This window comes from Monopterus albus, unplaced genomic scaffold (genome assembly GCF_001952655.1).
Source record: "Monopterus albus unplaced genomic scaffold, M_albus_1.0 scaffold3.1, whole genome shotgun sequence".
Taxonomy (NCBI): domain Eukaryota; kingdom Metazoa; phylum Chordata; class Actinopteri; order Synbranchiformes; family Synbranchidae; genus Monopterus; species Monopterus albus.
The window spans coordinates 11,436,359-11,463,557 of record NW_018127883.1 but is presented as its reverse complement, the minus strand read 5'-3'; the positions used below and the strand labels follow the sequence as shown (position 1 = coordinate 11,463,557).

Genomic DNA, 27,199 nt, shown 5'->3' with positions numbered 1-27,199 from the left:
AAATTTCTAGGTGTCATGGTTGATGACAAATTCTCCTGGAAATCGCATATCTGATATGTTCAGAACAAAATAGCAAAAATATATCGATATTGGCAATGGTTAGATATATTTTAGACGGGAAAGCACCGTATTTTGTATTCTTCATTGATTTTACCATACTTAGAGTATGGCGTTGAAAACTGGGGAAATACATACAAAAGCTCACTTCAACCATTGTATATATTACAAAAAAGAGTGATAAGAATTGTGCATAAGATGGGGTATAGGGATCACACCAATGTAGCTTTCATACAGTCTAAATTGTTTAAATTTTTTGATTTAGTGGGATATAAGACTGCTGTGTTTTTGTATAAAGCCAGGAACAATTTATTACCTGGTGGAATTCAAAAACTATTTAATGAAAGGGAAGGGGGATACAATTTAAGGGGTCAGTTAAATTTAAAAATTCATGTTATACGTACAACCAAAAAAAGATTTTGTATTTCTATAAGTGGGGTAAAACTATGGAATAATTTAAGTGTGGACATAAAAAATAGTAATAGAATTGACGAGTTTAAACGTAAATATAAAGGTATGTGTCAATCAAGATATATGCAAGAACAGGTTTAATGATTAACTAGATGGAACATTGTGGGTGTGGTGTATGATTATTAACACTCTGTTATAATTTTTTAGTATATTACTTGTGTGGTATAGAAGACAATTATCTAAGTATGTAATTATGTAAGAATGTTAACACTGTTATATTTTTTTAGTATATTACTTGTGTGGTGTAGAAGATAATTATCTATGTAGAGATACTGCTTGCAAACCAATGATGGTAAGATGATGTCATGGGGTAGGACTGGATAAGTCTGACTTCTTCCTACTCCATTCAAGCATGTACTAGGTATAAGCAAATTGATATTGGATTAGCATTTGTTGGATATGTGTAAAATTATGTGTGTTGACATATCAACTGTCTTTACATGCTTGAAAGAATAAATAAATCAAATCAAATATAAAGTCCTGTTTATTTTTCAGGAGTGCTTAATTAAAAACAAAACTCAAATGAGGAATTTAGAGAGATTTATTCAGTCTGATGCTGAAGCCTGAAGTCAGCTGGGAGTATTCAACAAAGCTGCCATTGTGCAAAGTAGTTTAGAGAGGAATAAGTTACAAAATGAAGCACATATGGGTACTAATTATGATGGATTCTCCTCATAATTCCCTCATTTTCTTTCTTCTGTGTTGCATTAGCCCATCGTGAACAGCAGATGTCCCTGCTGTACTGCTGAATACAGACTTTTCTTATTGCCGGTTGCTGATCATTGTTTTCCTACTGCATAAAAATATGGTTTTAAATTTGAAAGAAAAGATTTTCACAGTTCTAAAAGGCCTTTTTTTTACAATGAACAACCTTGGCCCACAGACCAGCACATGCCACATAATTACATCCACTGTATTTATTTGTTTGCTTAGGTCATTTTCACTGAATCTACTTTAAATGATTTCGTCTTTCCAAAGTTTCAACATAAAAACCAGTTGTCATTCTGGAGCATGAGGCAGCAGCGGCAGTTTCATAGGACTGAATTCCTGCTACCTCCGTGTTGTTGGCTTTCAGACTTGTTTGTTGCGCAATTCATTCGCTGCACAGCTCTTTCTGGACCCAAAATTTGGAGACACTTGTTATTCATCCCACACAATATATTGTAACATAATGGGATAAATCACACAAAATCAACATCAATCAACACGCCACTTTCATATCCTTGTCTCCTTAGCAACACAATCCCCTTTGCAAGTAAGATGAGGTGCACCTTTGCTCAAGTATGCCCAGAGGTTGTGGAGCAACTGGAAGATTATTTTTATGCCAGTGTCACTATGCAGATAGACAGCACTAAAATCTAAAGTAAATGTTGTGTGCTATGAGTGAATTAAATTATTCCCAACTGAAAGAATAAATGTGGAACATTTTTAGAGAATATAAAATAACACTTGGACTCAGTTAGCATTTTTAGCAGCTTTTCAGTCAGTCAGCTACAGTATTTTTGGCCCAAGCTGAAATAAAACTATGATAATTGGAAGGAGGTTAAGTTTTGTACTTTTCACGTATTGGAGTTTTGTTTTTAAGTGAAATGTCACAGCTGTACAACCCCATACAAACTCCTCCCTCTAGGGATCAATAAAGTCTTATGATACGGTGATACTGTATTTTGTATTATCACTGTGATTCTATAAAGTAACTAAAGTTAGTGGGGCTTTTCTTTATGGCAGCCTTCTTAAATTTATCATGAGATAGGATCTTTTTTTATTAAGGTATGATTTATAATTAATAGTCTCTACATTTTCGAGTAAACTCTATTGAAACAGATGTACAGCGATGTGACGTGTCTAACTATAAAAAAGCAAATGGAGAACAAAATGGAGAACAAAAGGATAAAATGAATGAAAATCTTGTAAAGCTTTCAGATGTTTTTTCTTTCTTTCTTGTATATTGAGCTATAAATGCAATGCATTATTTAACAATGATAATCTGCTCAGAGAAGTTTGGCATCTTTTTTTGTGGATGTTGATTTAGCTTATGAATTTAAATAAAGCAATTAAAACAGACAGTTTCTGTCACGTTCGGTGTTTTTCCACAGTACCATGCTCAGAGGCACAGCTGCTTTGTAAAGTCACATTCGTTTTATTTGTTCATATTTGTGCTTGGCACGTGTAGTGATGCCTGTGTGGATGGGATGCGCTGCAGCGCACCCCCTCCGTCTGTGAGCATGGTACGATCCTCGCACCAGAAGTGTCTCCAATTCCTCGTCTGAAAGGCTAATTTATTTCTAGTCATAAAGTATCGCGGCTCGCAAGTCCTAACAATCTGTGTCTCTCTGGTACCTCAAGGAGGATCTGAAAGAGCGCAAAGCTGGACCCGTACACAATGACCATGTACAAGGGGAAGCGTCGCAATCGATGTAAGTTTCCACAGCATCATTAGGGCTACACGATACACTGAGGACATTTTCTTCATGCTGATGTCGCTTGGATCTTTGCAGGAGAGACAAGTAACAAGTAACGAGCCGTGATTCGTGCATGCCAAGATGAATTCGGATCGCTTTAAACCGAGCAGGCCTATTTAAGTTGGTCTAATTTGCATGAAATGTGGTTTTACGCAGGCGCTGTCTCGGGATTCCAAAGTTAAAGTCTTCACCGTCATCATTAGGCATTTTATCTTGTCTGTCATCCTGTACAGCATTTCTTTCAATGGTTAAGTTGTCAGACTGAAGGGAAATGAAGTCACCTCACCTGCTGCGCACTGGATCATTAGCCTAGATTCTGCATCAAGCTATGAGTCTGAGACACCCTCACACCTGCTCTGCTGTCATATAATATTCATATTTCTGAACTTACCATGCATTATCATGAAGTGTGTTGACTTATCAAAGGTATGGGGTAGCAAATTACAATAATTTATTAATTAGTTAATAATCATTTTTTTGTTCAGTTCACGCTGGAGATATAATTTATTACCTTCAGCGGTGTTTTCCTGTGTAACGTGCCCGACAGGTGCGTTACACACATGCTAGTGAATACACAGCTGGATCTCCAATTAGGATAATGACTTTATCCATGAGGTGGTGGAAAGGAAGGTACCTTTCCATTGTTTTCTGGCATTTTTAGAACAAATGATGACATGACCAATCGCTTCTTCCACAAAGTGACTGCAGATTCATTGATAATGAAAATCACTTTGGCTGCAGCCCTATAACAGTAGTATTATTATGCAGCTTCCAGTTTCATGGGTCAGTGCACGCTTTGATTTTTAAAGCATGTTGAATGTTAGCGTTTATGTCACAAAGCAATTCTGCTTCACTATTTTTAGCTTTCTACAGATTAAAAAACAATCAAGAAACTGGAAGTGTGTAAAATTACTGACTTGTTAATTAGCTTGTTTATGGCACAGTATTTCAGATGTGCACACAGTCAACACCACGGCCTCACTCCCTGTCACCTATAAAACTGTCCAGTAGTTCTGAAGTGCTCTGCAAATACATTTGGCTTTGTTTTTTCCTGTCCAAAAGAGGCAATGCAAGCATAGGCTTCAGAAAATGATCAAACTGCACAAGCTTATGCATATGTAGACAAGGCATCCAAAGCACAGAGGAGTCAGTGTTAAGAGACGGAGAATGCAAAGAAATCAAATAGCTCCTTAGCCAAAGAGTGAAGGAGACAGTGGGGGTGGGTGAAACTATGTGTTGGCTTAGGCTGGTGAAGATGTTGAGTTCATATATGAGGTTGATGTGAACTTTGTCTGCCAGTTGTTGTCCAGAGAAACACAGATTGTCAGTAACTAGACCGCAGGCCTTTGCTGTATGTGTGACACAGGCCTGTTGATTTTGAAGTGTTTTACTACAATTTAGAGGGTTTTAAGATAGTAATGTCTATACAATGAGAAAACTGTAGTTGAGACACACTTGCAATTCAATAAGTCATCAAGTGTGCTTTTAATGAACCAGATCCAGAGGCAGTTCTTATTGAAAGGTAAGCTCAATTATACATCTGGTGGCATTTTGGATTTATCGGACTGGTGACTCAGAGAGTTGGACACAAATCAGTGATGGACTGCAGCACAAATCTTGTTAGTAAGAGTTGAATTTTTGCTCCTACAGCAGATTTTGTGCTTCTTTCTTGTCATCAGTTAATGTAAGGTTAGCTTTAGGAGCATATGGTGCAAATTCAGCAATGTTCCAATGATGGATGTGCCAGTGACACATAACTGCAAGGAGGCTTGTGTAGGTGTAGCTTTTGAGATGAGTTAGTTCAAGACTATAGTGGTTTAATATTGACTTTTTGGCACCAGGAGCTCTTATTTTGAAATGTGCTTTGTAACAGTGCTGCACAAATGTCAAATAAAAGATTATGACTTGTGATTCTGTAGTAATTGGAACGGAAATAATAAGGAACTGGATGACTCGTTTATTGCAATGAATGTGATGTGTAAAACCCATCCTAGTTCACTAATATCCACTGGGAAGTTTATTTTTGTGCTTTTCATTTTGTTCTTTATCAAAAAGATGAACTCGGTGCCTGTGGGCATGTTTGTATTGTTGCCTGTTTTAATAAATTTAATTAGGAAAAGAAAACATTTCAACCATTTTCTTGCAAATCTGAGCATGGGTATTTGAGCTGAAGTCAATAAATATTTAAGATCTTGTAGTTCAAGACTGTTTTGCAAATCAAACTGGTTTCAAACCCTCCGCAGCACAGGGATTTGTTTTCTGGCATATGTGGGTGTTGCACAGAGTGTGTGTAGTATGTGACTGGGGGATTTTGATTTGTTTTCTGGCATATGTGGGTGTTACACAGTGTGTGTGTAGTATGTGATTGGGGGATTTCATTTTCAAGATTCTGAAGCTTTCTAATGAAAATTGATCTCCTTTAACACTTTTTCACATTTCTGGGTCATTATCTGTTGTTTCTGCAGCATGTGACAAATGTTTTTCTGTACTCCAGATGTTAGTTTGTGGCTGTAGATGTGTGCTGTGCTGCTGATGGCGAAAGGAGGGTGAGCGAATGAGTGGGGAGCAAGGGGCAGGCTGTTACATCTTCTGTCAGATGTTCTCCATACATCCCAAGCCATGTGTCAAGGGCAGTTGTGTTTGTGTGAGTGTGGCACATGTGTGTATGTGTTTCTGCCTTCCAGACTAGTCTTAAAGCTTTTTTGCCCAAAATTTAAGTTTTCATGTCTGTGGGAAGGGTGGACCTCGCCTCTCGCCCAGTGTCAGCTGGGATTGGCTTCAGCCCCCCCCTCTGTAACCCTATTCAGGAATAAGCGGTATAGATAATGGATGGATGTGGGAATGAATACAAATCACGTGCAGCACAATCCTTGACGGAGCTGTTAGACCCTGCTGCTCTGCTTCGCTTGAATATATCACAAGCAGGTACAGATTATAATCTGTTCCAGATATTTTAATTACCCCCAAAGTTGCAGTTGCTACAGTTTAAAAATTCACACTTCGCTCTGTCTTGGACGTGTGATTTCTTCTGTCATAAAGAACTGACATTAATGAGACTCCTCCACTGATGATGAAATAATGTGACAGAGTTGTCACAAGATGTCACTCATCTCTCCCACCAACATTGTGTTTAGTGGAGTAAAGGCTGCTGGGGCTGTTGCCAAGAGAAGGGACATTAAATATAATAGAAAGACACACACACACACACACACACACACACACACACACACACACACACACACACACTGACATCTGCAAACAGGATGCACGAAGAAAACACCAACACTCACAAGTCAATGACACCGTATTATCCACATGTGCGTAATAATGCTGCAAAATGACAGATTGTTTTGTGCTTATTGTGAAGAAAGTGAATATTTAGAGCAACAAGCTGAATGGTGTATATTAATAATAGACCTAATGTGCACACACAACAACAGATATGAGTGCAGCAGTGTACCACTCTGAAGAACGGTGAATTTAATGTCTGTCAAGTGTCATGGCAACAACACTGAAATAGTTGGAGAACTTGAAATATCTTGTATGCACACATACGTTGATCAGACATAACATTATGACCACTAGGTGAAATGAATAGCATGATTATCTTGTTACAGTGGAACCTGTAGGTGTGTGAGCTTTATTAGGCAGCTGCTGACCATTCAGTCCTCAAAGCTGATGTGTTGGAAGCAGAAAATTTGGGCAGCATAAGGGTCTAAGTGACTTTGATAAAGGTCAAATTATGATGTCTGGAGGACTGGGTCAGAGCATCTCCAACGCTGCAGGTCTTGGTGGGTGTCTTGGTCTGCAGTGGTTAGTACCTACCAACAGTGTCTAAAGAGGGACAAATGGTGAACTGACGACAGGGTCATGGACACCCAAGGCTCATTGATGATGAGGTTGATCTACTGTTTATTAAACATTAAAAGTCATTAATCCTTTTCAAAAGATTTAGTTTGAATCTTTGTTAAAATGGTTGAAAACAAGAAATACTGAACATTGGTCTCTATGAAGAGAAACATTCAGCAGCTATAGTGGTGATATAGCTTTTTTTCCACTCCTTTTACACAAGCTTTTCACTGAATGGTCAATGCATGTGTGCTCTTCCTGACAGTATAACTGTGGAAACAGTGAATTCACAGAAGATGCACAGCGAGCTGCAGAGTGACACAAGTGCCGACCAGAGTATCATCATATCATCCACTTCTACATAAGCTAGAGTAAAAAAACAATGAATGAATTTCAAAATTCTGCTCTTACTTGATGCAAAGGATAATAATGCATCAACATCACCTCACTTTGAATTTTGCTTTCTGTTTCTTCTGACTTATCCTGTTTGATGTTTGCACTTCAGAGCTTCCTGAAACAGCACAGTGATATGCAGATAGCATCCCTTGTCTTCAGCACTCTTCTTCTATTAGGCAACAGCAGTCCAGGCCGCTAGCCTGCCGTGACTCTCACGTTGGTGAGAGGTGTCAATAAACAAGTTGATTTTCTGCTGATGCTTAAAACGTCCCAGCAGTGATGGATGAAAAGGTTGTTTCAGTTGTAAGGGGCTGGCAGCGGCTTGTGGCTGTGACTGAGGGTTCTACAGGCACCGAACAGTAAGAACAAGGCTAATGTCTGACAGTTAAGTGAAATAAATGTGAGCTGTGATTCATTATGGAGCAGCAAGGCCTTTGTGAAAATGAAAACCTTTTGGTGCACAGCAAGTGTCCACTGTGAAGGGCAGATTTGATTTTAATTTGGTCAGAGATTTTGTTCACATCTCTCAGTTTTATACATGCCATATGTCCTTTCTCAGTCTTTAGAAATATGTCAGGTGGAGCAAAGATGAAGGATGTATCTGGAGTTTTATGATCCCCACACCAGCCAGGGCCTCACCTGTAGGCCATGATGTACGGTGATAGGTATTAGATCTGGCTGTTCCTTCATCTCAGACCTCCTGCGTTCCTCACAGGCCAGTTCAGCTTTGCAATTTAGCAAAGGGTTCATGTAAAAGGCAACCAAGCTGAAGGTAGTGCAGAGGTAAGTTTCCCATGGCCCTACCTTTTCCTTGTGCACATCCATCACCTGCTTAATTCAGCACCTTCACTCAGTCCTTGTCTGCTTGCTTATATCTCTCCCAGTGAGAAACAATTTGCATGATTAGTTACTTTGTTCAATTAATTAGGACACTGGGGAGATTGGTACCAGAGATTCTTGTTCCACAAGAAGATGAGTGGCAGCTCCTCTGTCCTGCTTTGTCACTCTTTTGCTTTTTCTTTTTCCTTCTTTGTCTTTAATGTTTATCTCATCAAGTAGACAGTTGATGTTTGAAAGGAGAGAAGAGTGAAGTGAATGAACTGCAGAGGGAGAAAGTGACAAATGTGCTGTAGAACCACCTGCTATGGTCTCTAGAGAATTTTCCTCAGTTTTTGGAAACAAAAAGAACACATTTCTTTTTCCATGGAAGTTCTCGCACACAGGTCTGAAAGGGACCTTATTGTAGTCGGTCACCTGGTTTCTGTGCTGCACATCCATGATCCAAGTCAAAAGGAGAAAGTTTTTCAGATAATCAACCTGAGGGACTGCAGGTTTTAACACTTCCACACTGGCTTCATTTCTCAGCCTCTGAGGTTGCCGTGTATGCTGAATTCATTGAAAACCAGAATGTTAGGTGAATTCATTTAAGTTGTAGATAGTGTTGTGAGAATTTTTAGCCACGATACCAGGCTCTAGGGATGGATTGCCAGGAAACTTAGGGGTGCCAGAGTACGTTTGGTACAGTAATGAATTTGGCAACCCCCTGACTGCAAGCCTGCAACTAATGGCAGCCTTTGCTTTAATTGGTTTGTAATGCTAGTTTTTTTAGCACCACCCATAACACCGCCAGAAGCTAGTGGAGTAGTGTTAATAGAGTAGAGATCACAATCATGCACACTTACTTCTTACTTAAGAGACCAAACAACAGCCTCACATTTTTAGATTCAGAACACTGGACACCCAAAATAAGTCCTCCCACAGTACCTTGGAACTGCATTATATATTTATAACATCCAATACATTTTCTTATGGGCAAAAGCACCGGTTGTTATGCCTAAAATGTTGGCTCAACATATTTTCCAAATATATATCATATCTTGTCAAAAACCAAACAGGTCTACAGTTAAATGGTGCATTTGTAAGGCACCGTGTGTCCTTAAGAAACAGGTCATATCATGTATGACAGGGGATTTCAGCTAACTGTGACCCAGGGACCACCGTTGTTGGGTGGGTGGGCACCTTTTTAACCCTGAAACTCACCTTGGTTTTTCTGTTGTACCTATATATTTGTGTGAATTTGATGATTCACAAATAATTAGTAACACATCAAAATGTGTTTAAATAACAAAATTAAAAAACTAATGATTCTTACAATGGAACTACAATATTGAAGGCATGGTCAGGGGCCACCTGCAGTGTTTTTGCAGACCACTAGAGGGCCACGGACCACTGGTTGAAAACCCCTGCTGTATGAGGTACCAGACATATAAAAGGTGGTAACTGATTCATAACAATTATTGTTTTCTCAATTACAGTCTCAGTGCGGCGGCACAACGCGAAGCCAGATGGGTCATTTGCAGCAGCAGAAACCTCGAGAATCAGCTGTGTTTTGGTTGTGGGGCTTTCTGTTGCTGCTGAAGAAACTTGATGTAAAAAGAAGATAGTCTGACATGCAAATTACTGTTTTTTGTGTGCTTTTGGCATGATAGTTGGTGCAATTCAAAACAAGGGCATGAATCACTGGTGGGTTTTTATATGTGCTCTAGATGTAAATGATATTGTTTTTGATGAATAATGTGCATTGGATGTTTGTTTATCTCGATTATGAGTTACTGCATCAGTGGACACGGCTTGCCATATGTTTACATAAAGTGTTTTATCGCTGCATTTTAAAGAAAAGCCTGTGAAAATGAGCTATTGCAAGCTGAGAGATTGAGTTGTTGTTATTCCAACAGAGTTGCAGCTGATGAGAAGAGGATCTTGCAGAAGATAAAGGCGTTCAGGAACCTTTCCCTGTTCCAACACTGTGCCCACACTAAAACAAAGAGCTTCTTTGGCTCACCCAGACACAATCCGTCCATCTCTCCCTCTCTGTAACCTTGTAGCGACCCCTGCTACCTGTTCCTGTTAGCTCTCCTCTGAAGCTCTGGGCTGTTATCTGGTTGTCCCTTCTCTATTTGAGACAGGAAGAGAAAAGACAAACCCTCTTTTTTTGAGAAGGAACAAAGTCAGAAAAAGTAGTGTGATTTGTTGTGGCTTCAGGAAGACCAGTTTCATTTATATATCCCTTCCATAAATGTGAGGGCCATCTTGTTCCCTGCATTCTCACCCTCACCTTATGGTTTTGGGTCCTGTTGATTTTCACAGGAGTACTTTCTCAGTCCCAAAGCCTCTCCTGCAATATGTTGCCATATGGCACAGTTTATAGCCTTGATTTATTCAAAGCCTCACCTTCTATTGCTTTGCTGTTACTCATCCCTTGCTAATAAAAGGAAAGGAAAAATAAGATTTGCAAAGCTTTTGTCAGCAGCACAGGTGTCAAATAGAAAAAGGCCCCATAGGTGATGCTCAGCACTGAAATGCCCCATAATGAGCTTCCTCTGTGTGCACAGAGACACAGGAAGAAATATGTGATGTGAGAGGTGAGAGTCACGGATGGCGAGATTCGGTTAGATATCATCTTGTGAGAGTGCATGTGTGAGTGATGGAGGTGGGGAAAGTGAAAGGGATGGAGAACGAATTGCTGAGGGATAGGGTGAGACTAAGGGCAGAACAGGAAGGATGAGCAAGAGCGGTCTGACACAGGCAGAGATGTAAGGCAACAAATGAGGCCAATAAAGCACAGAGGCAGCTTCCTTCGGGGAGTCACCGATCCTTGTTTACCTGACAGAAGAACACAGGTCTGCCTTCAGTGACTACTTGTACTCCGTGCCTCTGTCTTTCTACTGCAGTTAACTTCCACAACAATTTTTATGCAGAATTCCTCAACCAATAAAAAAAAAAAAAAAAATTCCCTTAAATATTTATTCACACCTTGGTTGTGTTTGTTTCAGTATCCATAGACAAACGCAAACTTTGTTATAAATAGTTTCAGGGTTGCCTGATTCAAATTGCATCATCTGTGCATTCATGCAACTGCAAGGTCGAGGTCTTTTGTTTTTTACTTACTAAACAGAGTAGAGCAACAGACCTAAAAACCCATTCCTAACTCATTCAGCATCACGAAGAGCCCTGTCCCTGTCTGACAAAGCTGCAGGTTGAACAAGCACAAGAACCAGTGGTATAAACGAAGGGGAAAGAGGAAAGTAACTGATGCATGTTAAATAAACACATCTCATCCATACCACATGTAAACCTTAGTGTTGTATAGATACAAAGCTGCATCTGAGATGATCCTTAACAGTGGTTCTTAGACCTTTTTCATACAAGCAGAAGTGAGGATGGACCCTATTATATGTAGATAACTGAGTTATCCAGATTAGACTGTTGGTCATTTGACATGATTCTGGATTAAGATGGATTAAAGTGTATCTACTGTTGTCAGTGCAACACGTTCCACACACATGAACTCATTTTCACCTACTTTTTTTTTTAAATATAAAGAAAGATTTTGATATAATTCTGATTTTAGGTGAGAAGACACAGGTTGTTGAGAAATCATTATGATGTAATCATCAACACTGGAATGCCTATACTCAAATACAATAAAGTATTAAGCAAAAGTAAAATAAAATAACCTGTCGAAATTTTGAAACATAAATTCAGCTACAGTAAGAGGTTCTGACTGTTAAAAGACCAAAAGAGCCAGAGCATGTGTAATTTTAAGATGTCGTTTAAACACTAAAAACTAATTAAACAATGAATGCAGGACTCGCTGTCCTGAAAAATGCTTATGTATTTGAAGCTGCTTTTCAAGCAATTTCAGAAAATATTTTGGTTTTATGGTGGGTTATGATAATCACTTAATAAGCTCTTGTGTGCCCAGGGAAGAACCTCAACAGTCATGCACCAACACCTCCCAGGGTCTAAGCACATTCACTGCAAATATCTTCTTTATTAGTAATAAAAGTGTGGCAACAATAGAAAGTGGAAACCATAACTCAGTGCCTTTGATATTAACAATTTCTACATGTCAACAATTAAAAGGTAGAAGGCAAGCCTGAGAAAAACATGCTTGAACATTACTGTCCTCTAAAAGTATGGATGGATTCATTATTTAGGTCAGGTAGCTCTTTTAAGTGATTAATTTGTGACAAACAGCCACAACCTAATCAGCTTTGTCCCTCATCTAAGTCACTTATTAAGCAAATATGTCAATGCCAGTTCTCTTTTCAGCTTCTAAAATATGATTTGCTCCTTTTCTCTGCTTTGTATCACGAGTTTTTCAACATTGGTCTCACAAAACATGCAGCTGTAAAATGTCACATTGCTTTCTGTTGAGCATTTTTCACAATTTTCTCACATCATATAGACTAAACAACTATTACTGAAAAACACTCAAATACTCATTTGGTCATGCAGCTAAAAAGCCCATGTTTTAGCATGTCTAAATAGGGAGTATACAAACAGACCAGGGTTTAATCATGTCTCTCATGAGAGCAGCCACTGGGAGAAGGTGGCAAGAGTTTGCCAGGAGCTGATTTTCACCCCAGTGCAGTCCCACTCTCGAGGACTGGGACGCTTCAGCTTGTTTGGTGTTGAGGGGAAAGGAGGCTGGGAAGATGCATAAATTATTTAACCAAATGTGTATTGCTGGAAGGGACAAAGTGACAGTGAGAACATGACTGCAAAAAAGTGATCTATGTGCCTCAGCTCATTATAGGTACAGGTTTGGGCTTCACCTTCAAAGGGCACCTTGTTGATTGGTCTGTTGTTCTCAGCTTTAAAGTTTTATTCTGATGGGATTTTCTGCCTGTGTTCAGATGATGCACAAAGTTGTTGTTTTTTCCTCATCAACCTTTTGCCTCAATTGATCCATTATGTGATACATCTTTTTTTTGAGAATAGTTTAGTCACTGATCATACCTCCCCTCAGATAATGATAATGTTTCTAATCTTTTTACAAACCTCAGTCATTCTCAGGCACTATACTCTACCTAACCGTAGGAATCTGGCTTCTTGTCTGCATCCATAAAGTTTCTGGACTATTGAATGTTTTATTTTGGAGCAAGTACTTACTAACTTTGATCCAGTGACCCTTTTCCCAGCAGCCATAGTGCCCAAAAAGCAAGAACTGTGCACCACCCTTGACAATGCACAGGTAGCAAATGGAAAGGTTTTGCTTATTGTCCACCTGATGGTAACTTTTTCTTCACACAAAGACCAAACAACCTGCTCTGAATCACAGCTTACCTAACATCCAGCTTTTTGTGTGTGTGTTTCTCTTTATATGCTTATGTCCTTCCCATTGTTTTTATAGTTTCAAGGATTCTCTTCTGCCTTGCAACTAGAATTTAATTTTGTAGTTTTTCCCTTCACAAGGTTTCCTGTCTTGCCTTGGAAAACACAATGAATTGTTGAAGTTAGTGAAGAGTATATATTAAATGACTAAATGCATACATACATGCACATCCACACTGTACCTACATAATGAAATAATTATAATAGGTGCTTTATTAATTTATAGTATGTGTAAATGTAACAAATTAACATATAATTACAAATGTGTAATATTGTTTGTCCTTATTTTTGCTCATTACTACATTGTAGTAACGAGATGATCAGTGTTATTCACTTCACTTCTCAGTGGTTAGAATGTTATGGCTGATTGGTGTATATTGCTCATAATCGATAAAGTAATTGTTACCGGTAAGTTTTTGTGTATGCATGATTTATTTTAAGGCTGTTTTCTGTAGTGTATAAATGACTGATGAGCAATGTGTCTGTGTGCATGTATTCTTTGCAGACATAAACATGGCAGGTGAGCCCAAGCCTTACAGGCCAAAGGCAGGCTCCAAACGGCCACTCTCTGCTGTTTACGGGTAAGATTTTCCCTCAACCTACATGTAAAAGTGTAGCTCTCCTCAAAAATAACATTAGGTGTCTCTCACATCCTGCCTCTCCTGCTGATGTAAATGTGGGGTGACAGGTAAAATAAGAACATTTCTGTTATTTATTTTCTATTTGAGCCCTGAATTTGTAGTTTACTTTTTAAGGCTGTCCACATCTCCCAGCCTTGACTAGACTTTGTTCAACATGGGCATGTGAAGCTCAGAGGAGATGCTGTTGTCTAAGCTTCATTAGGCCTGATTTTCTGCCCTGTACACACATCCTGGTCAGAAACAGATCAAAGCGGTGCTTGTTTACCGCAGTCTCATGTGACAGAAGACCAGATATGTTTCTGATTTCACAGGGACATTTCTCCTTCTACTCTTAATATTTTGTCCACTTGTAAAGTTTGTAGTCTCACCAATATACTGTTTCTGCATATTATTTATGAATTTATCAGTTTATACATTGTGTTATAAACCCTCATTTGCATTTTATAGCTGCAGCTGAAAGCTGCCAGGATGTTATATGGTAATTATGGAACAGGAATAGAAGCGGCAAAGACCAACATCACACTACTCTAAATTTAAATAGTAATACATTAATCCTAATTAAAATTCCTGTGAGAATAGCAACATTTCAAAACAGCTTCTCTGTGCCTCTTCTTTATATTTTATTTCTTGTACTGAATTCCAAATTAGTTGCCATCCTGAGTGTGTACTTAACATTGATTTTCCTCTCCAGGGTCTCCAAACATATCTTCCTTTCATTCTGTCAGAATTTTTTCTCTGAAACACATTTTTTCTTTGTTGATCTGTGGTCTTTGCATGTCAGCGTGGCTTAGGTTTGCTGTTTAACCTGTGTGGAGCTTTAGGTAAAAACTAGAGCGTGTCCATTCAAGTCAAAAAAGCCTGAGTGTGATCTGCTTCTTTTTCACTGAACCAAAGTGGCTCCTCTTAATTCAGACCACCCCCTCTTTATCTCTGTCTCGATGTTTTGTCTGTGTTTGTTTTTTTTATCTTTTTCATAGTGGTTATGAATTTGATTACGAGTACTACAGAGACGATTTCTACAGCAGGTATGTACCACTCACATACATTGTTATTACATTTACAATTTAATAAGAAAGTAATTGGCTGGTTGTTAAGCCTGGGTGCATGATTGCCCCCCCGTTCTTGCAAACAGCAGTTCCTCGATTAATTAATTGGCCTTCTCATATCTAACTGGAGATGGGCTGAAATGAGTTATTTTAAAAAAGAGTCTTACATACGCACTGTTGTGCTAGAAGACATCCATACTAGTTGGTGATCCATGTAGAAGACAATGAAGTAGTTAGTCCTATTATTATATCTACACTGTGTATAAAGAAAAAATCTAAGAGCAGACTTAAATGATAAGGCTAGTCATTTTCTATATTAACAGTATTTGATATACAAAGGATACAATGGACAATGATTGGCCCCTAATCATGGTTAATGTCTGTCAATCTGCCAGACTGAATTAGATTGTCTGTGCCACAGAGCTCCATTGTTGTTCAAAAACAATTAAAAACTCATTAGGAAAACACACTCCTGCACTGTTTGACGTGTCCTCATTATGAAACACCAGACCCTAATATGTTTTTACCCCAAAGGTTCAGAACGGGCATAACCTTTTACAGTATCTGAAGTAAGCAAGAGACATTTCTGGACATTCTTAACAAGTATTAGGGTCTTAGGGGTTAATAACCAAATGGTTAATAAGATCATCTTCACCCTTGTCAGATATAACTGAGTAACCTTCCCACAGAAGCACCGTTACAAAGTCAACTTAGCTGTCTGTCAGAAAGTTATTTGAATGTTCTGATGAAGGAACACTTGTTGTCTGTCATTTATTGTCAGTGATCAGACTACTTATCTGCTGAGACATTTTCTAAATGTCAAACTTGTTGAGAGTCATGACAGACCTCTGTTGTCACAGTCAAAGCTGACACGTTCATTTGACATTTAGCACTCACCTCTTTTCGTCCTCTTCACTTTTAAAGGGATATGTGAGGGGATTATTTGCACGCCTGTAATAGCCTGGATAGTTGTACAAAAAGAGGGATATCGATATTTCAACTTCAATGTCTGCCTTTTCTTTTATGAGTGCTGTTTGAAAGGAAGAGCCCATACAAATCCATAGAAAACCTATATTGGAGCACAGTCCTGAGAATAGATAATAGGCTTTAGAAAGAGGTGATGGTGTAATATAAACGAAAAACCTTTTGGCTCTGGCAGATGGACGTTTTCTGAATGCCGTAGGATGGTAGCCCATAGAAAAAGTGGAAGAGGTGAAGTGTAATATAAGTTTTTCTTTTCTTGAGGCTTTTTGACTACCATGGCAGAGTGGCCCCCCCACCCAGAGCCGTGATCCCCGTCAAACGCTCCAGGGTGCTTGCTCCGTCCTCCCGCCGTGGAAAGACCTCCTTCCCCATCAAAACATCATCCTCTTCCTCCTCTTCATCCTCCAGACCTCCCACATCCTCCTCCTCCTCCGGGCTCAAACGTACGTACAATAAGGTGCCTTTTACTTGTCTCGTGTTTACACTAAACTAGTCACATAACACCACTTAATAACACTATTAGCATTGAGTCTTTTTAGAAAACTGAAGGCTTAATGCAAATCTTAAAACTGGCGTGATTCAGTGTGCTACTTATGCCATGCCACTATAAAAAGCTATTCAATCACCCCAGCAGCTCAGAACAAGCCTGAATGTGATGTAAAGCATGACACTGAATTGCAAACACAAAATAATATAATTTGGGTTTTTTTTTGTAAAGATCCCATTCAGCAATTAGCGCTATTCCTGTCACCCAGGATCCTTCTCTATCTTATTTGGTCTGGTGATGCATAATAACACCTGAATGTAATTAATGTGAGACTGGGGGTATGCCGTGGTCAGCTGTGTTTCCCTAAATGTTAGTCTCTATCCATAGCCTGTGTAATTGGCTTCAGTGTTTGTTTCATTGTTTCCTGTCTAGGCCTGTGTTATCAGCACCAGCAGCTTGGTGAGGTCTGTCAGGAGGACCCAGTTGCAGTTGGTATTATGTAGACGGAAAAAATAAAAAGCCCGTCTCCCATCCTATTTTTGGACATAGCCAATGAATTCTCTCTCCTCTGCCTAGGCAGTGCTGCTGTGTGTTTGGTAGACTAGCTTGCCATGAAAAATCACTGTTTGTATTGACTTTGGCCTAGATAGGCTGTCCAAACAACTCGGGAGTTGGTGCGGGCAGCTTGAACTGCAACAGCTATACAAGTAATAATTAAATTGAAAGGGGGGAAAAAAGGATCAGTTGTTGGATACAAGGAGTGTCAGCTAATTAGCTGAAGGCTCTTTTACAGATTATGTGATTGAATTTACTAATGCCTATATTGTAAAAAAAAAAAAAACAGTTGTGCAGATTTTACTGTACCTGTTTATTTTGTTGATTTTCTCTGCATTTCCAACATACATGGAAATGGTAATAAAATTTCAAACCTAATGTAGAACTATATGCCAGAATTAAAATAAGAGGAAAATCCTGTCACTGTGAATTACCATAAAGTTCTCAGTTTTTTAAAAAGAAGTTTTCCCTTTTTCACATAAAAACACATTTTGTAATAATTTTCTGAATATTTACCAGTTTCACAATAGCAGACTTCCCAGCATGCATTGTGTGAGAGTTAAAACATGTTTTCCAGTTTGACAAACCCATTCATGGTGGAAACCTACTGTGTGTCCGTAATACATATTAAATTAAGACTAGGTCAATATTTTTCATAATTACAAAATGATTCAGACCATGATGAAGGTTAGTGTTGAGTTCAGTGTCCACCTCCATACATTTAGCATCTGACAGAGCCGCTGGAAACGGCCCTGCTGCTGCCTCCGAGCTTCATCGGTACATATGCAGCTATGTTTTTCATGTCAAATAAAGAGTGGACTTTTGTGAAGCTACAACAAATCCTCTCTTATTAATTTATATATATTTTCTAAAATTAACAGTATATGTTGTCAATACATTGAAATCAGTTTTATATTTTTTCTAAAGCTTAGTATTTTTTTAACATGACAAAAGGGTTAAATGCACAAGATTTCATTTAAAATTAAAAGGGAAAAACTGTGTACAAGTATATGATGAGCCACACAGAGGGTATTGATATATTGTAAAATACAAATATATAATATACAGGTGCTGAGTTATTCCTTTATGAGTAAAGAGTTTGATCCAGTGTTCATACTGTATGTCCAAGTTGGTAATTTAAGTATTTGTAGTCTGAATTACACCAACATTTCCAGCCCCAAAACTCTTTGTCCAGTTTAATCTTCGCAGACCAGTGATTCAACTGATCCTCTACTACATCATAGATAAAACTTCTGCGGTTCATCATGTGGTCCTAAAATTAGATCTTCCACTCATTCCCTAAATCTTTCCTGATGCTTATTCAATAACAGCAGCATTATCCACCCATTTCCTTCAACCCAAGCTACAGTATCTAAAGATGTGGTGTTGATGAAACGATGTTGGATTAGGTTGTGTATGTTTTTCTTACTGCAGCTTATGTGTCTGATAGCACAAAAGGAAAAAAGCCTGGAAGCGGTGATTAAATTAGAAACTGTTCCACACTTTCTTATCATCAAAGCATGACTAGTAAGGTGCCCAGAGGGGGCTAAGATAATGTTAGAATAAGGTCGTGAGTGGATATACTGTACTGTATGTCTGTGCATTTGTGGGTTTTGACTTGTGCATATAGAAGCAGGTGATACAGGGAAGGAGACAGAGACACTTCAGTGTGCCCCACCGCTGAGATAAGTTCTGTTTCTCCTTTTGTTGCCTCCAAAAAGGTCAATTTTCTACCTCTATGCTGCTTCAGGGTTGATGGCTGCTTTACAAAATAATGTGAGACCAGTTCTTAGGATATATTACTTACATTGCTACTATACTGTATACCCCTTCTCTCTCTGTCTCCTGCACACATTAATCATGCTGCTGATTTCTTACAAGCAAAGAAAGCATTGACAAATATTGTACAGTGTGCACTGGATCCGGACCTATTGTTTTTCTGGTATGAATTCTAGTGAAAGATTAAAATGCCTTTTGTGGAATTTAGTATACAGTAAGATAATATATCAGAAGTTTTCATCATGCACTGACATCTCCTCTAACCACAGATGTTTATGTTTTATGCATCAGTTTATCTCATACATAGTAGTGCACAGACACAGCATTGTGATGTGGTGTGGGTGTACTGTAAATATACGTCAAAGGACCACATGCAAACATGATATCAGGCAACTAATGTTTTGATTTTATGAACATCTCCTGCTTGTGATTTTCCAGCTGAAGTCTTACGGGATCTCGTGGGTTTGTTTGCCAGGCACTCGTCTGATAGGTGTCAGTGTCTTCTCATCTTCTGGTGTCTGTTTCTCCCCTCTTTTCACAAGATGACACGTTTCAAATGCTGGGGGTTAAGGAATATGATTATCTTATACTTTATGGTCCCAAATCTTTAATCTGCTCAGTTCAAGCTGCTAAGCAGCACTGTACACCCTCATTTCTGCAACCGTAACACGGGCCACACTGAATTAATGGTGACATCCTTCAAATAAATATTTTATTTTATTTTTCGATGATGTTATTTCCATGTGACCCATACTTTGACATAATATAGTTACGCTTCATTTACCCAAAGCTCAGATGTGTTTCATTGTCAACACTGAGACACAGAACAAAGAATGAAAGGGAAAGCAATTATTCATAAGGCAGTAAACAGAAGCAGTGGGAGGGCAAATTGTGCCCCCTTGTTGCTCATGCAGTACTTTACGTGAGGCTATGAGCAGGCGAGGGTGCAGGGAGTATATAACATGAGATCAAAACACATTGATATTAATGCTTTTGTGCATACTTTTTTGTCTAAAGAATATAGTTTTACAAATATTGACAGAAATATTGTTGAATTTTATTGTGTAAAATATATAATGTACTGTATATTACAATAAAAACAAACGATTATTCACATTTCAGTTCCAAAATAATATTTAGCAAAATTTGCACACAAAAAAAAGCAAATGAATAAATGTCAACATTTCACTCTGAATTCCTTGGAAATCTGCAGCAATATGAAATATTATGATTAGGATACTATTAGGATTATTGTTGTATTGATACAGATTATTTCTGTGTTTTAAATTGCATGCTTGTCTGCAGAACATTTATATTTTGTATGTTCATCTGACATGCAATGCACCAAAAATATTCACTTTTACTGACATTTAATTAGTTTTACTTAAGGACATGTACAAATTTAAAGTATCTCAGTTTACCCTTGAATTATTTACAAATTAAAGGAATCTTTCTAAGAATTTACAGTTAGTTGCATAGTGGTTTCTTTCTAGTCAAAGCATTCACGCTAAAAATCAATCCTGATTTATTAAAATAATGAAAATCTGAGCTGTACTCCATGGTGGATGTTAGCTGTGTGCTAATCTTCAAATTGAAAACAGCTTGTCCACAGTTTCAGCTGGGTAACTTTGCAGTTGGCAAGACTGAGATGTTTTTCCCTGAGGAAGTGTGACTCAGAGCAATGATACAATACCCAAAACTAAAAATTAAGAGCGTAAACAGATGACAGCATGCAGCCTGTAATGAATGGAATGAGGCAGCCATCATTAAAACGTGTTTAGGGCAAAGTAAACCTAACTTAAGTAGCTATAAATGAGCCATCTGTTTCTGTGCCTCAGCAGTGAAGACGGACCAGCTTCAAACTATCAAACGGGAGCTGACACAGATCAAGATGAAGATTGACTCTTTGCTGGGACGCCTGGAGAAGATTGAGAAGCAGCAGAAAGCAGAGTCTGGTGAGGAGCAAGACAGCAGCCTCAGAGCTGGTAGGGATAGAGGGAGGGAAATTAAGCGCCCACACTGCCCATAAGTCTTACTGACATAGTGGGAGATAGGAGCAGCAGAGCACTCTGTCATAACAGCAGACAGGTATCAATGCCATGCTGACTCAGTTTCTGTGAGAGGTCTTTATAGATGCCTCACATTACAAAGCAGTATATGTGCAGCTCACTGTGAAGGTCATTTAGACTTTGTGCCACAAAGTGCAGGTTACAATTTTTCAACAACTGTGTTTGGACTGGTTTATTTTCCCCTTTAACAGCTGAAAACCAAATAAATCACATCATGTCTTGGTTGAAGATGATTGATGACTTCTTTAATTGTAAATTTTAAGATAAATTTAACCTTTTTATTTTTTTTTAGAAAAAGGGGAGAAACTGGGTGGTAATAACATAAAGAACTAGAGTTTCTGGTTGAACACAAAAACACAAGCATGCTGCTACAGACTCAGTCGCTGTGTCTGCTGCTAGTTCACATACAGCTAAAATCCAGCTACATGGATTCTGTTTGGGGTGAATAAACACAGTCCTACAATGAACTGGTGCAAATTATTTAATGTGAAAATGTGCTTTGCTCCCTGTCTGGATGCACTTTCACTCTATCCAGTTGACAGTAAAGAGCAGCAGGACCTCTAGGGACCACAAGGGGGGCCAGGTCTTTGTCCTTCTGCACAACTGGGAAACAGAAAAAGACAGTCATGTAAACTTTGCCACTACGATGTGAACCACGTAAAACTGAGCCGATGATCACTCTGACCTCTCTCTGTGACTTCCTTCCTCACTCAGAGGCTCAGAGAAAGTACGACAACAACTGCAACTCCATGCATGAGGAGTCTGTGTCAGAGACGGCAGAAAATTCCGGGGAGGAGGCCGGGGAGGGGGCGTTGGACGTCGAGGCAGGAGAGATGACCGATGGAGGCGAGGATGACTATGATGAGGACGGCAGCCACCATCTGGTAAGAGAAACCACTGACAGGGCTGACAGGGAGGGAGAGAGCAAAGCACTTTGGGAGATCTCACGTAAGCAGACAGTTTTCACTTTCAGAAAGTTAATCTTCCAGAATTATTCATGGCCACAGATCTGTGAGAGTGGGGCTTCACAAGTGAACAGCGAGGGTGCCTGGACTGACAGTGTATCCCTGTCGACCCCAGCTCAAACAGTGACAGAAAGGATCTGCACCAGCTCACACACAGAGCTCACAATACGTAGGAGAAGGATTTAGAAAAGAACTCTAGGGGCCAATGTGGATTTGTCTATGAAGCAGTGGGTCTATAGGAGAGTTTGTTTTTACAAAGGCACAAAATAAGTCAATCTGTCAAAAAAAATTTAATATTTTGCTTTTTATTTTTGCACCATTTTGTAAGAAGGTATTAAAAATGTTATCACATTTTTGCAAGGACACACATTTTTGGCCTGCATGTGGACATGGGAAGATGATGAAACACAAAATATTAATGTCCCTTAAGGTTGTAACAAATTATTATTTTCAGAAATTAATTTGCTGTTTATCTTCTCGATTAATCAATGAACCATTGGATCTGTGAAATATTAAACGACAATGAAATCATTTCACAGTTTCTTAGCGTCTAAAATACTTATTTTGTCCAACCAACAATCAATTATTGAAGCAGTTATTTTCAGTCCTGATTTCATCCGAGAAATTGCCTTCTTCAAAGCTTAAAACTTGGTCGTGCACATTGTACTGTATGTGCTCAAAAATGTGACCTATAACCACAATGATTGGTGAAATATTGCATTTTTTAATGAAAAATTGACTGGGGAGATGTGAAAATAAACTAAAGTTTTAACAACAGCTGGCTGTCTGATGAAGTCTCTATGGCCAGCAGTACTGTGTTCACATTGTTTTTCACTGAAGAAAGTGATTTTCTTCCTTTTTTGTGTTGTGAATATTATAAAATGCATGTTCATTTATCATTTAAACTAAAATATCTCATTGCTATTTCCATTCACACTTGTGTTCAAATGCATGTCCCTTTAATGAAATAATGTTTTAGCTTAATATCTCCATGCTGGGGGCTTTAAAACACCCACAGTGTTTCCTATTATGCAGTAGCCAAAACATATTACCCATATTTATTTTTTTTCAAAAGTATTCATTACACCAAACAGCCATGTAGTTTTATTCCACATCTGTGGCTGTGCTTTTGACCAAGCTTTCTCTATTATGCTGTATTTATTAGCCATTAACCAGGTGAGCACGGTCATGCTATCCTTGATGAAGGTTTTCTATTGTTGCTAATGGAGGAGATTATTTTTCACAGATATGGTCAAAGAGATTTATTTGTTTCCTGAAGGTCATATTGATCACAGATTGTGATAATGTACACCAAAGACTATTCTGCAAGTAGGTATGGCTGGTCTTGTTGAGCATATTTCAGCAATGACCTTTAGAAAAGGTTAAATACAACCTGTGTGCTAAGTTAAAATTGCTGCAGTGTACCCATGATTTTAACCTCCTCTCTGTGCTCTCCCTTTCAGATAGAGAACCACGTATCAGACATTGACAACTGAAATCAGGTAAGCACTCTGGGTTTCTGTTTAACCCAAGTGTCCATTACAGCAGCTGTGAGGTTGTTCTACAATGCTGCCGAAGGTCCGGCGGCTGTTACAGCCAGTCCTCATTAAAAGCTGTAACCACTGAGGTGTGTCTGGAGCATCTCTAAACATTCGTTAATCATCTCCTAAGTCATAAGCTCCATGACATTTGGAAGACCAGCTCCAGTGAAGGGCAGCTAATGCTGAATTCGACAGAGGAAGCAATAATGGCATTCCAATGGGCCAGAACTGCCTATAAACAACATTCATCTAATTGAATTGTGTGAAAGGGAGTATGAATGGTGAGGCCTAAGGTAAAGATTTTCCTGCCTCTTGCCTCTCAGGGTGTGGGTAATGATCCATCCACATCATCAGTTGGCTCAGCACTGTCTGGCTCTTCATAGCAGGGGTGCTCGGCAGTGTTTATGGATCGCAGACTGTTGATGTAACATTGACTTAAGCACTCTTACAGTTTTCTACTGCTGCTGTATAAGCATGGAAAAGCACTGTTAATTTTGGTGCCTGATTTTGATTCAGCTTTTAGTTTTTGTTACAGCATTTTAAGGAAAATATCTTAACTTTGGTCACATAATAATCATTTGATATTTTAGGTCGAGTGTTAGCCAGCAAAGTTAGAGACTTCTCCATCTATTTTACTTCCTTTGCCTCAGTCATTACTCTCTACATAACAGACACTAGTTAACTCAGTAGATAGTAGTATATTCAGAACATTTACCTACCTGTTGTTTATAAAATGCAGAACATTGCAGTGGGGAGGAGAGTTCCTTGACATAAATGAGATTTTTCCATAGGCTTTTGAATAATTGCAGAAAATCAGCTCTGTGACAAACAGTGGTTTTTGACACTAAGTTTAAGGACAACGAGGCTGTAAAGGTGGACTAGTTCAGCGAGATGAAATTTAATATCCTCAACAGCCTCTGTATTCTCATTTAGCCACTTTTTAGCAACCACCTTTTTTAAGATGTAAAAGGATTTTAGAAAATCACAATTGGGCATTTACTGACATATTTCATGTCATGGAATAAAACCTGAAAATGTAATGACCTTGTGTTAAACACAGACCTTATTGCAGACATCTAACCAAAAACCCACTCAAAGCAAACCACTGACTTCAGGGCGATTTAACCGAAGTGCCAAAATGAAAACTCAGTTCTGGGTTTTAGGACTCACTACTATGGAACTCTATGTGGTAAATAGGGAGTTATTTCTAACACAGCCTTAGTCTCATTCATTCATTTTTCATCTGTATGTGACATGAAGCTACACCATCAGTCATCAGAGATACAATCTAAAAATACAGATTAGCTAAAACAGCACTGTTTCCTTGTTCATACCAGGCTGGATTGCTATAATGTGACTTGAACCCTGACGCCACTTTGAGGTTGCCAGACAACCACAGGAGACTCAATGAAGTCTAGGAAAAGGTTTCAGCATGTAACTCCCTGTAACACAACAACTTGGGAATGTTGACTGATAATGTTATGTTAACATTATCTTACCTTTTCATAAATGTGTGTGTTTATTCCATTAATACACTGGTTGGTTATTTGTCCATTGGTGAGTTAACACAGCTTCTGAAGCTGGTTCTTGGCAGTGTTTTACTCATCTCAGGGATATAGTTTATGATTCTTTGGTTGAAGACTTAATTAAAATAATAGTTGATCACTTAGTTCATTCATTATTGTTTGGTTTTTATTCACTGACCAAAATTCTAATAATCACAGTTGTTTTCAATCACTTTTATTTAGTTTTTGTCTAACTTTTGTTACTTTTTTATTTTCAGTGAAACTAACACTGCTATAAAACTGTTCACAGCTTCACATAACACCTTTTTTCCCCATCTGCCTGTCCAGGCACCTGGTGTCCCAATTCTGTCCACGTCTTAAGAAACCACTTGTTACAGTTCAGTTTTCCATTTCATTTCCATATGCCTACCAATTTAAAATTCTCTCAGTAGCTGATTCACAATACACCCTCCCAGCACATACATTTAAAAACCTGAAAATCCCATTTGGGTTAGGGAGAATATATGAATGTTGTGCTTGCAGGCCTACCAAGGATAGAAAATTATAGTGAGAAGAACCTCAGTAAGTCATGTCCAGAAGGATTAGAGAAGCATCTCGCACTACCAGTAAATATTTCTGCACTTCCCAAGATATTTCTGGGGTCATTCAAAATGTAGAAGCTTTAAAACTCACACTAATCCTCATCAGATTTGCTGTATTATAAATAGCCCCCGTGTTTCAGGAGGAGCCACAGTCCTATAATATGTTTTCATAAGTTTTCTTCTTTATCACTCAAGGGCGAGGAAGCAGACACCTATGGTCAGTGGTATTAGAAAACATCATCACCTTCAAGAGACAGAAAAGGATCAAGACACCCATTCTGGACCTTAAATTGTGTTAAAGAGAGGCTGAAACTCATTTAGATGCTGTGCATCCTGTGCAGCACAAACCAAATGCAGTGTGCTCTCTAAAGAAAATGTACAGTATTCAAGATCCATTTGAAATGCATTAAGCTGACTACAGTGATATTCCATGCAACTTATACTTCATTGCAAGAGACTGACTGACTATGATGTGTTAATCCTCTTCCTGAAAAAATGATACAAAAGTGAGGAAATAAAGAGATTTATTCAGGTTTATTAATTGAATTATTTTGCAAGAAAATAAAATGATGCTGTTGATCAATTGTTGCTGCTTGTAAAAAAAAAAGTGTTTGCGCTGTAATTCATTTCATCCATACATTTCTGTTGTTACTTGAAAATTAATTAATAAATGACAGTCTGAACAATCTGCAGCCACAGAATAACATTCAAAAAAATGAATGAAACATCAGTGCTGTCTAGTTCGGATTTGACTCATATACATAAGCCAATAGCTGTGAGCATCACTTTATCCTGTTTTATCCATTTATCACACAAATGCCCTGTGGGGCTGTTCCATCATATATTCCAATTCCTGCCAAGTTTCAAAAGCAGAAAGGGCTTCCTGTGGTAGAGAGCCAATGCCAGCACAGGCCTCCTGCCAGGGAGCAGCGCCCTAACATCTCAGTGCTATCCTCCATGCTCAGCCTGTGCATCCCAGCATAGACTGCTGCCTTTCAGGAGCCAGTGCACTTTCTCCTTCTCTTTCACTGTCTCCCTCTGGATTCTGCACTGATTCTGTCATATGTAGGTGAGGTAGCGAGGCAAGGTTTTTGGAAACAGTGGAAATTGAACAATTTAAAATTATACAATGAGAGAATTGATATTGGCTAAGAATGCAAGTGCTTTGCTAACATCAAAATCTCTCACAGATTGCAATAATACTTGATTCAGATTGCTTAAATTTGTAAATAAATCAGTCGGTATTAAAGGCAAAGACTGGTCATTTTCTATATTAATAGTACTCTCAGTAATCCCCCCCATACAGAGACTAAAACTAACAGAATGGCCTCTACTCACAGTTGCTGCTAGCTCTCAGTCCTGGATTAGCTTGTTTGTCTGTGTGATAGAGCTCTGTTGTTGTTCAGAAATGATTAAAAAATACATCAGGGAAACACACCGCTGCACTGGATGACATGTTTCTTCATTACCAAACCCTAGACCCAACTATGTTGCCCCATAGGCTCAGTGCTGTCATAATTACCTGATGTTAGCATGATTCAGAGTCAACTGTGAGATCTTGCACAAGCTCTCTGCTTTGTTACAGTCCGCTAGCTCCTCACATGTAGATT

The 27,199-nt window shown here is 38.6% G+C and overlaps 1 protein-coding gene across 5 annotated transcripts in view; it reads left to right on the top strand.

The window, feature by feature from the left end:
- ralyl (RALY RNA binding protein like) overlaps positions 1-26,196 on the top strand; it is a 76,998-nt gene extending 50,802 nt beyond the window's left edge. For 4 of the 5 annotated variants that reach the window (XM_020598544.1, XM_020598537.1, XM_020598529.1 and 1 more), the window contains 7 exons: positions 13,921-13,996; positions 15,034-15,081; positions 16,348-16,529; positions 20,746-20,862; positions 21,691-21,860; positions 23,405-23,443; positions 25,785-26,196. In XM_020598544.1, the coding sequence (XP_020454200.1) occupies positions 13,921-13,996; positions 15,034-15,081; positions 16,348-16,529; positions 20,746-20,862; positions 21,691-21,860; positions 23,405-23,437 (626 nt within the window). In that variant the 3' untranslated portion in view covers positions 23,438-23,443; positions 25,785-26,196. The remainder of the gene's footprint in view (positions 1-13,920; positions 13,997-15,033; positions 15,082-16,347; positions 16,530-20,745; positions 20,863-21,690; positions 21,861-23,404; positions 23,444-25,784) is intronic. The other variant, XM_020598553.1, reaches the window with a different exon arrangement.
- The last annotated feature ends 1,003 nt before the right edge of the window (positions 26,197-27,199 follow it).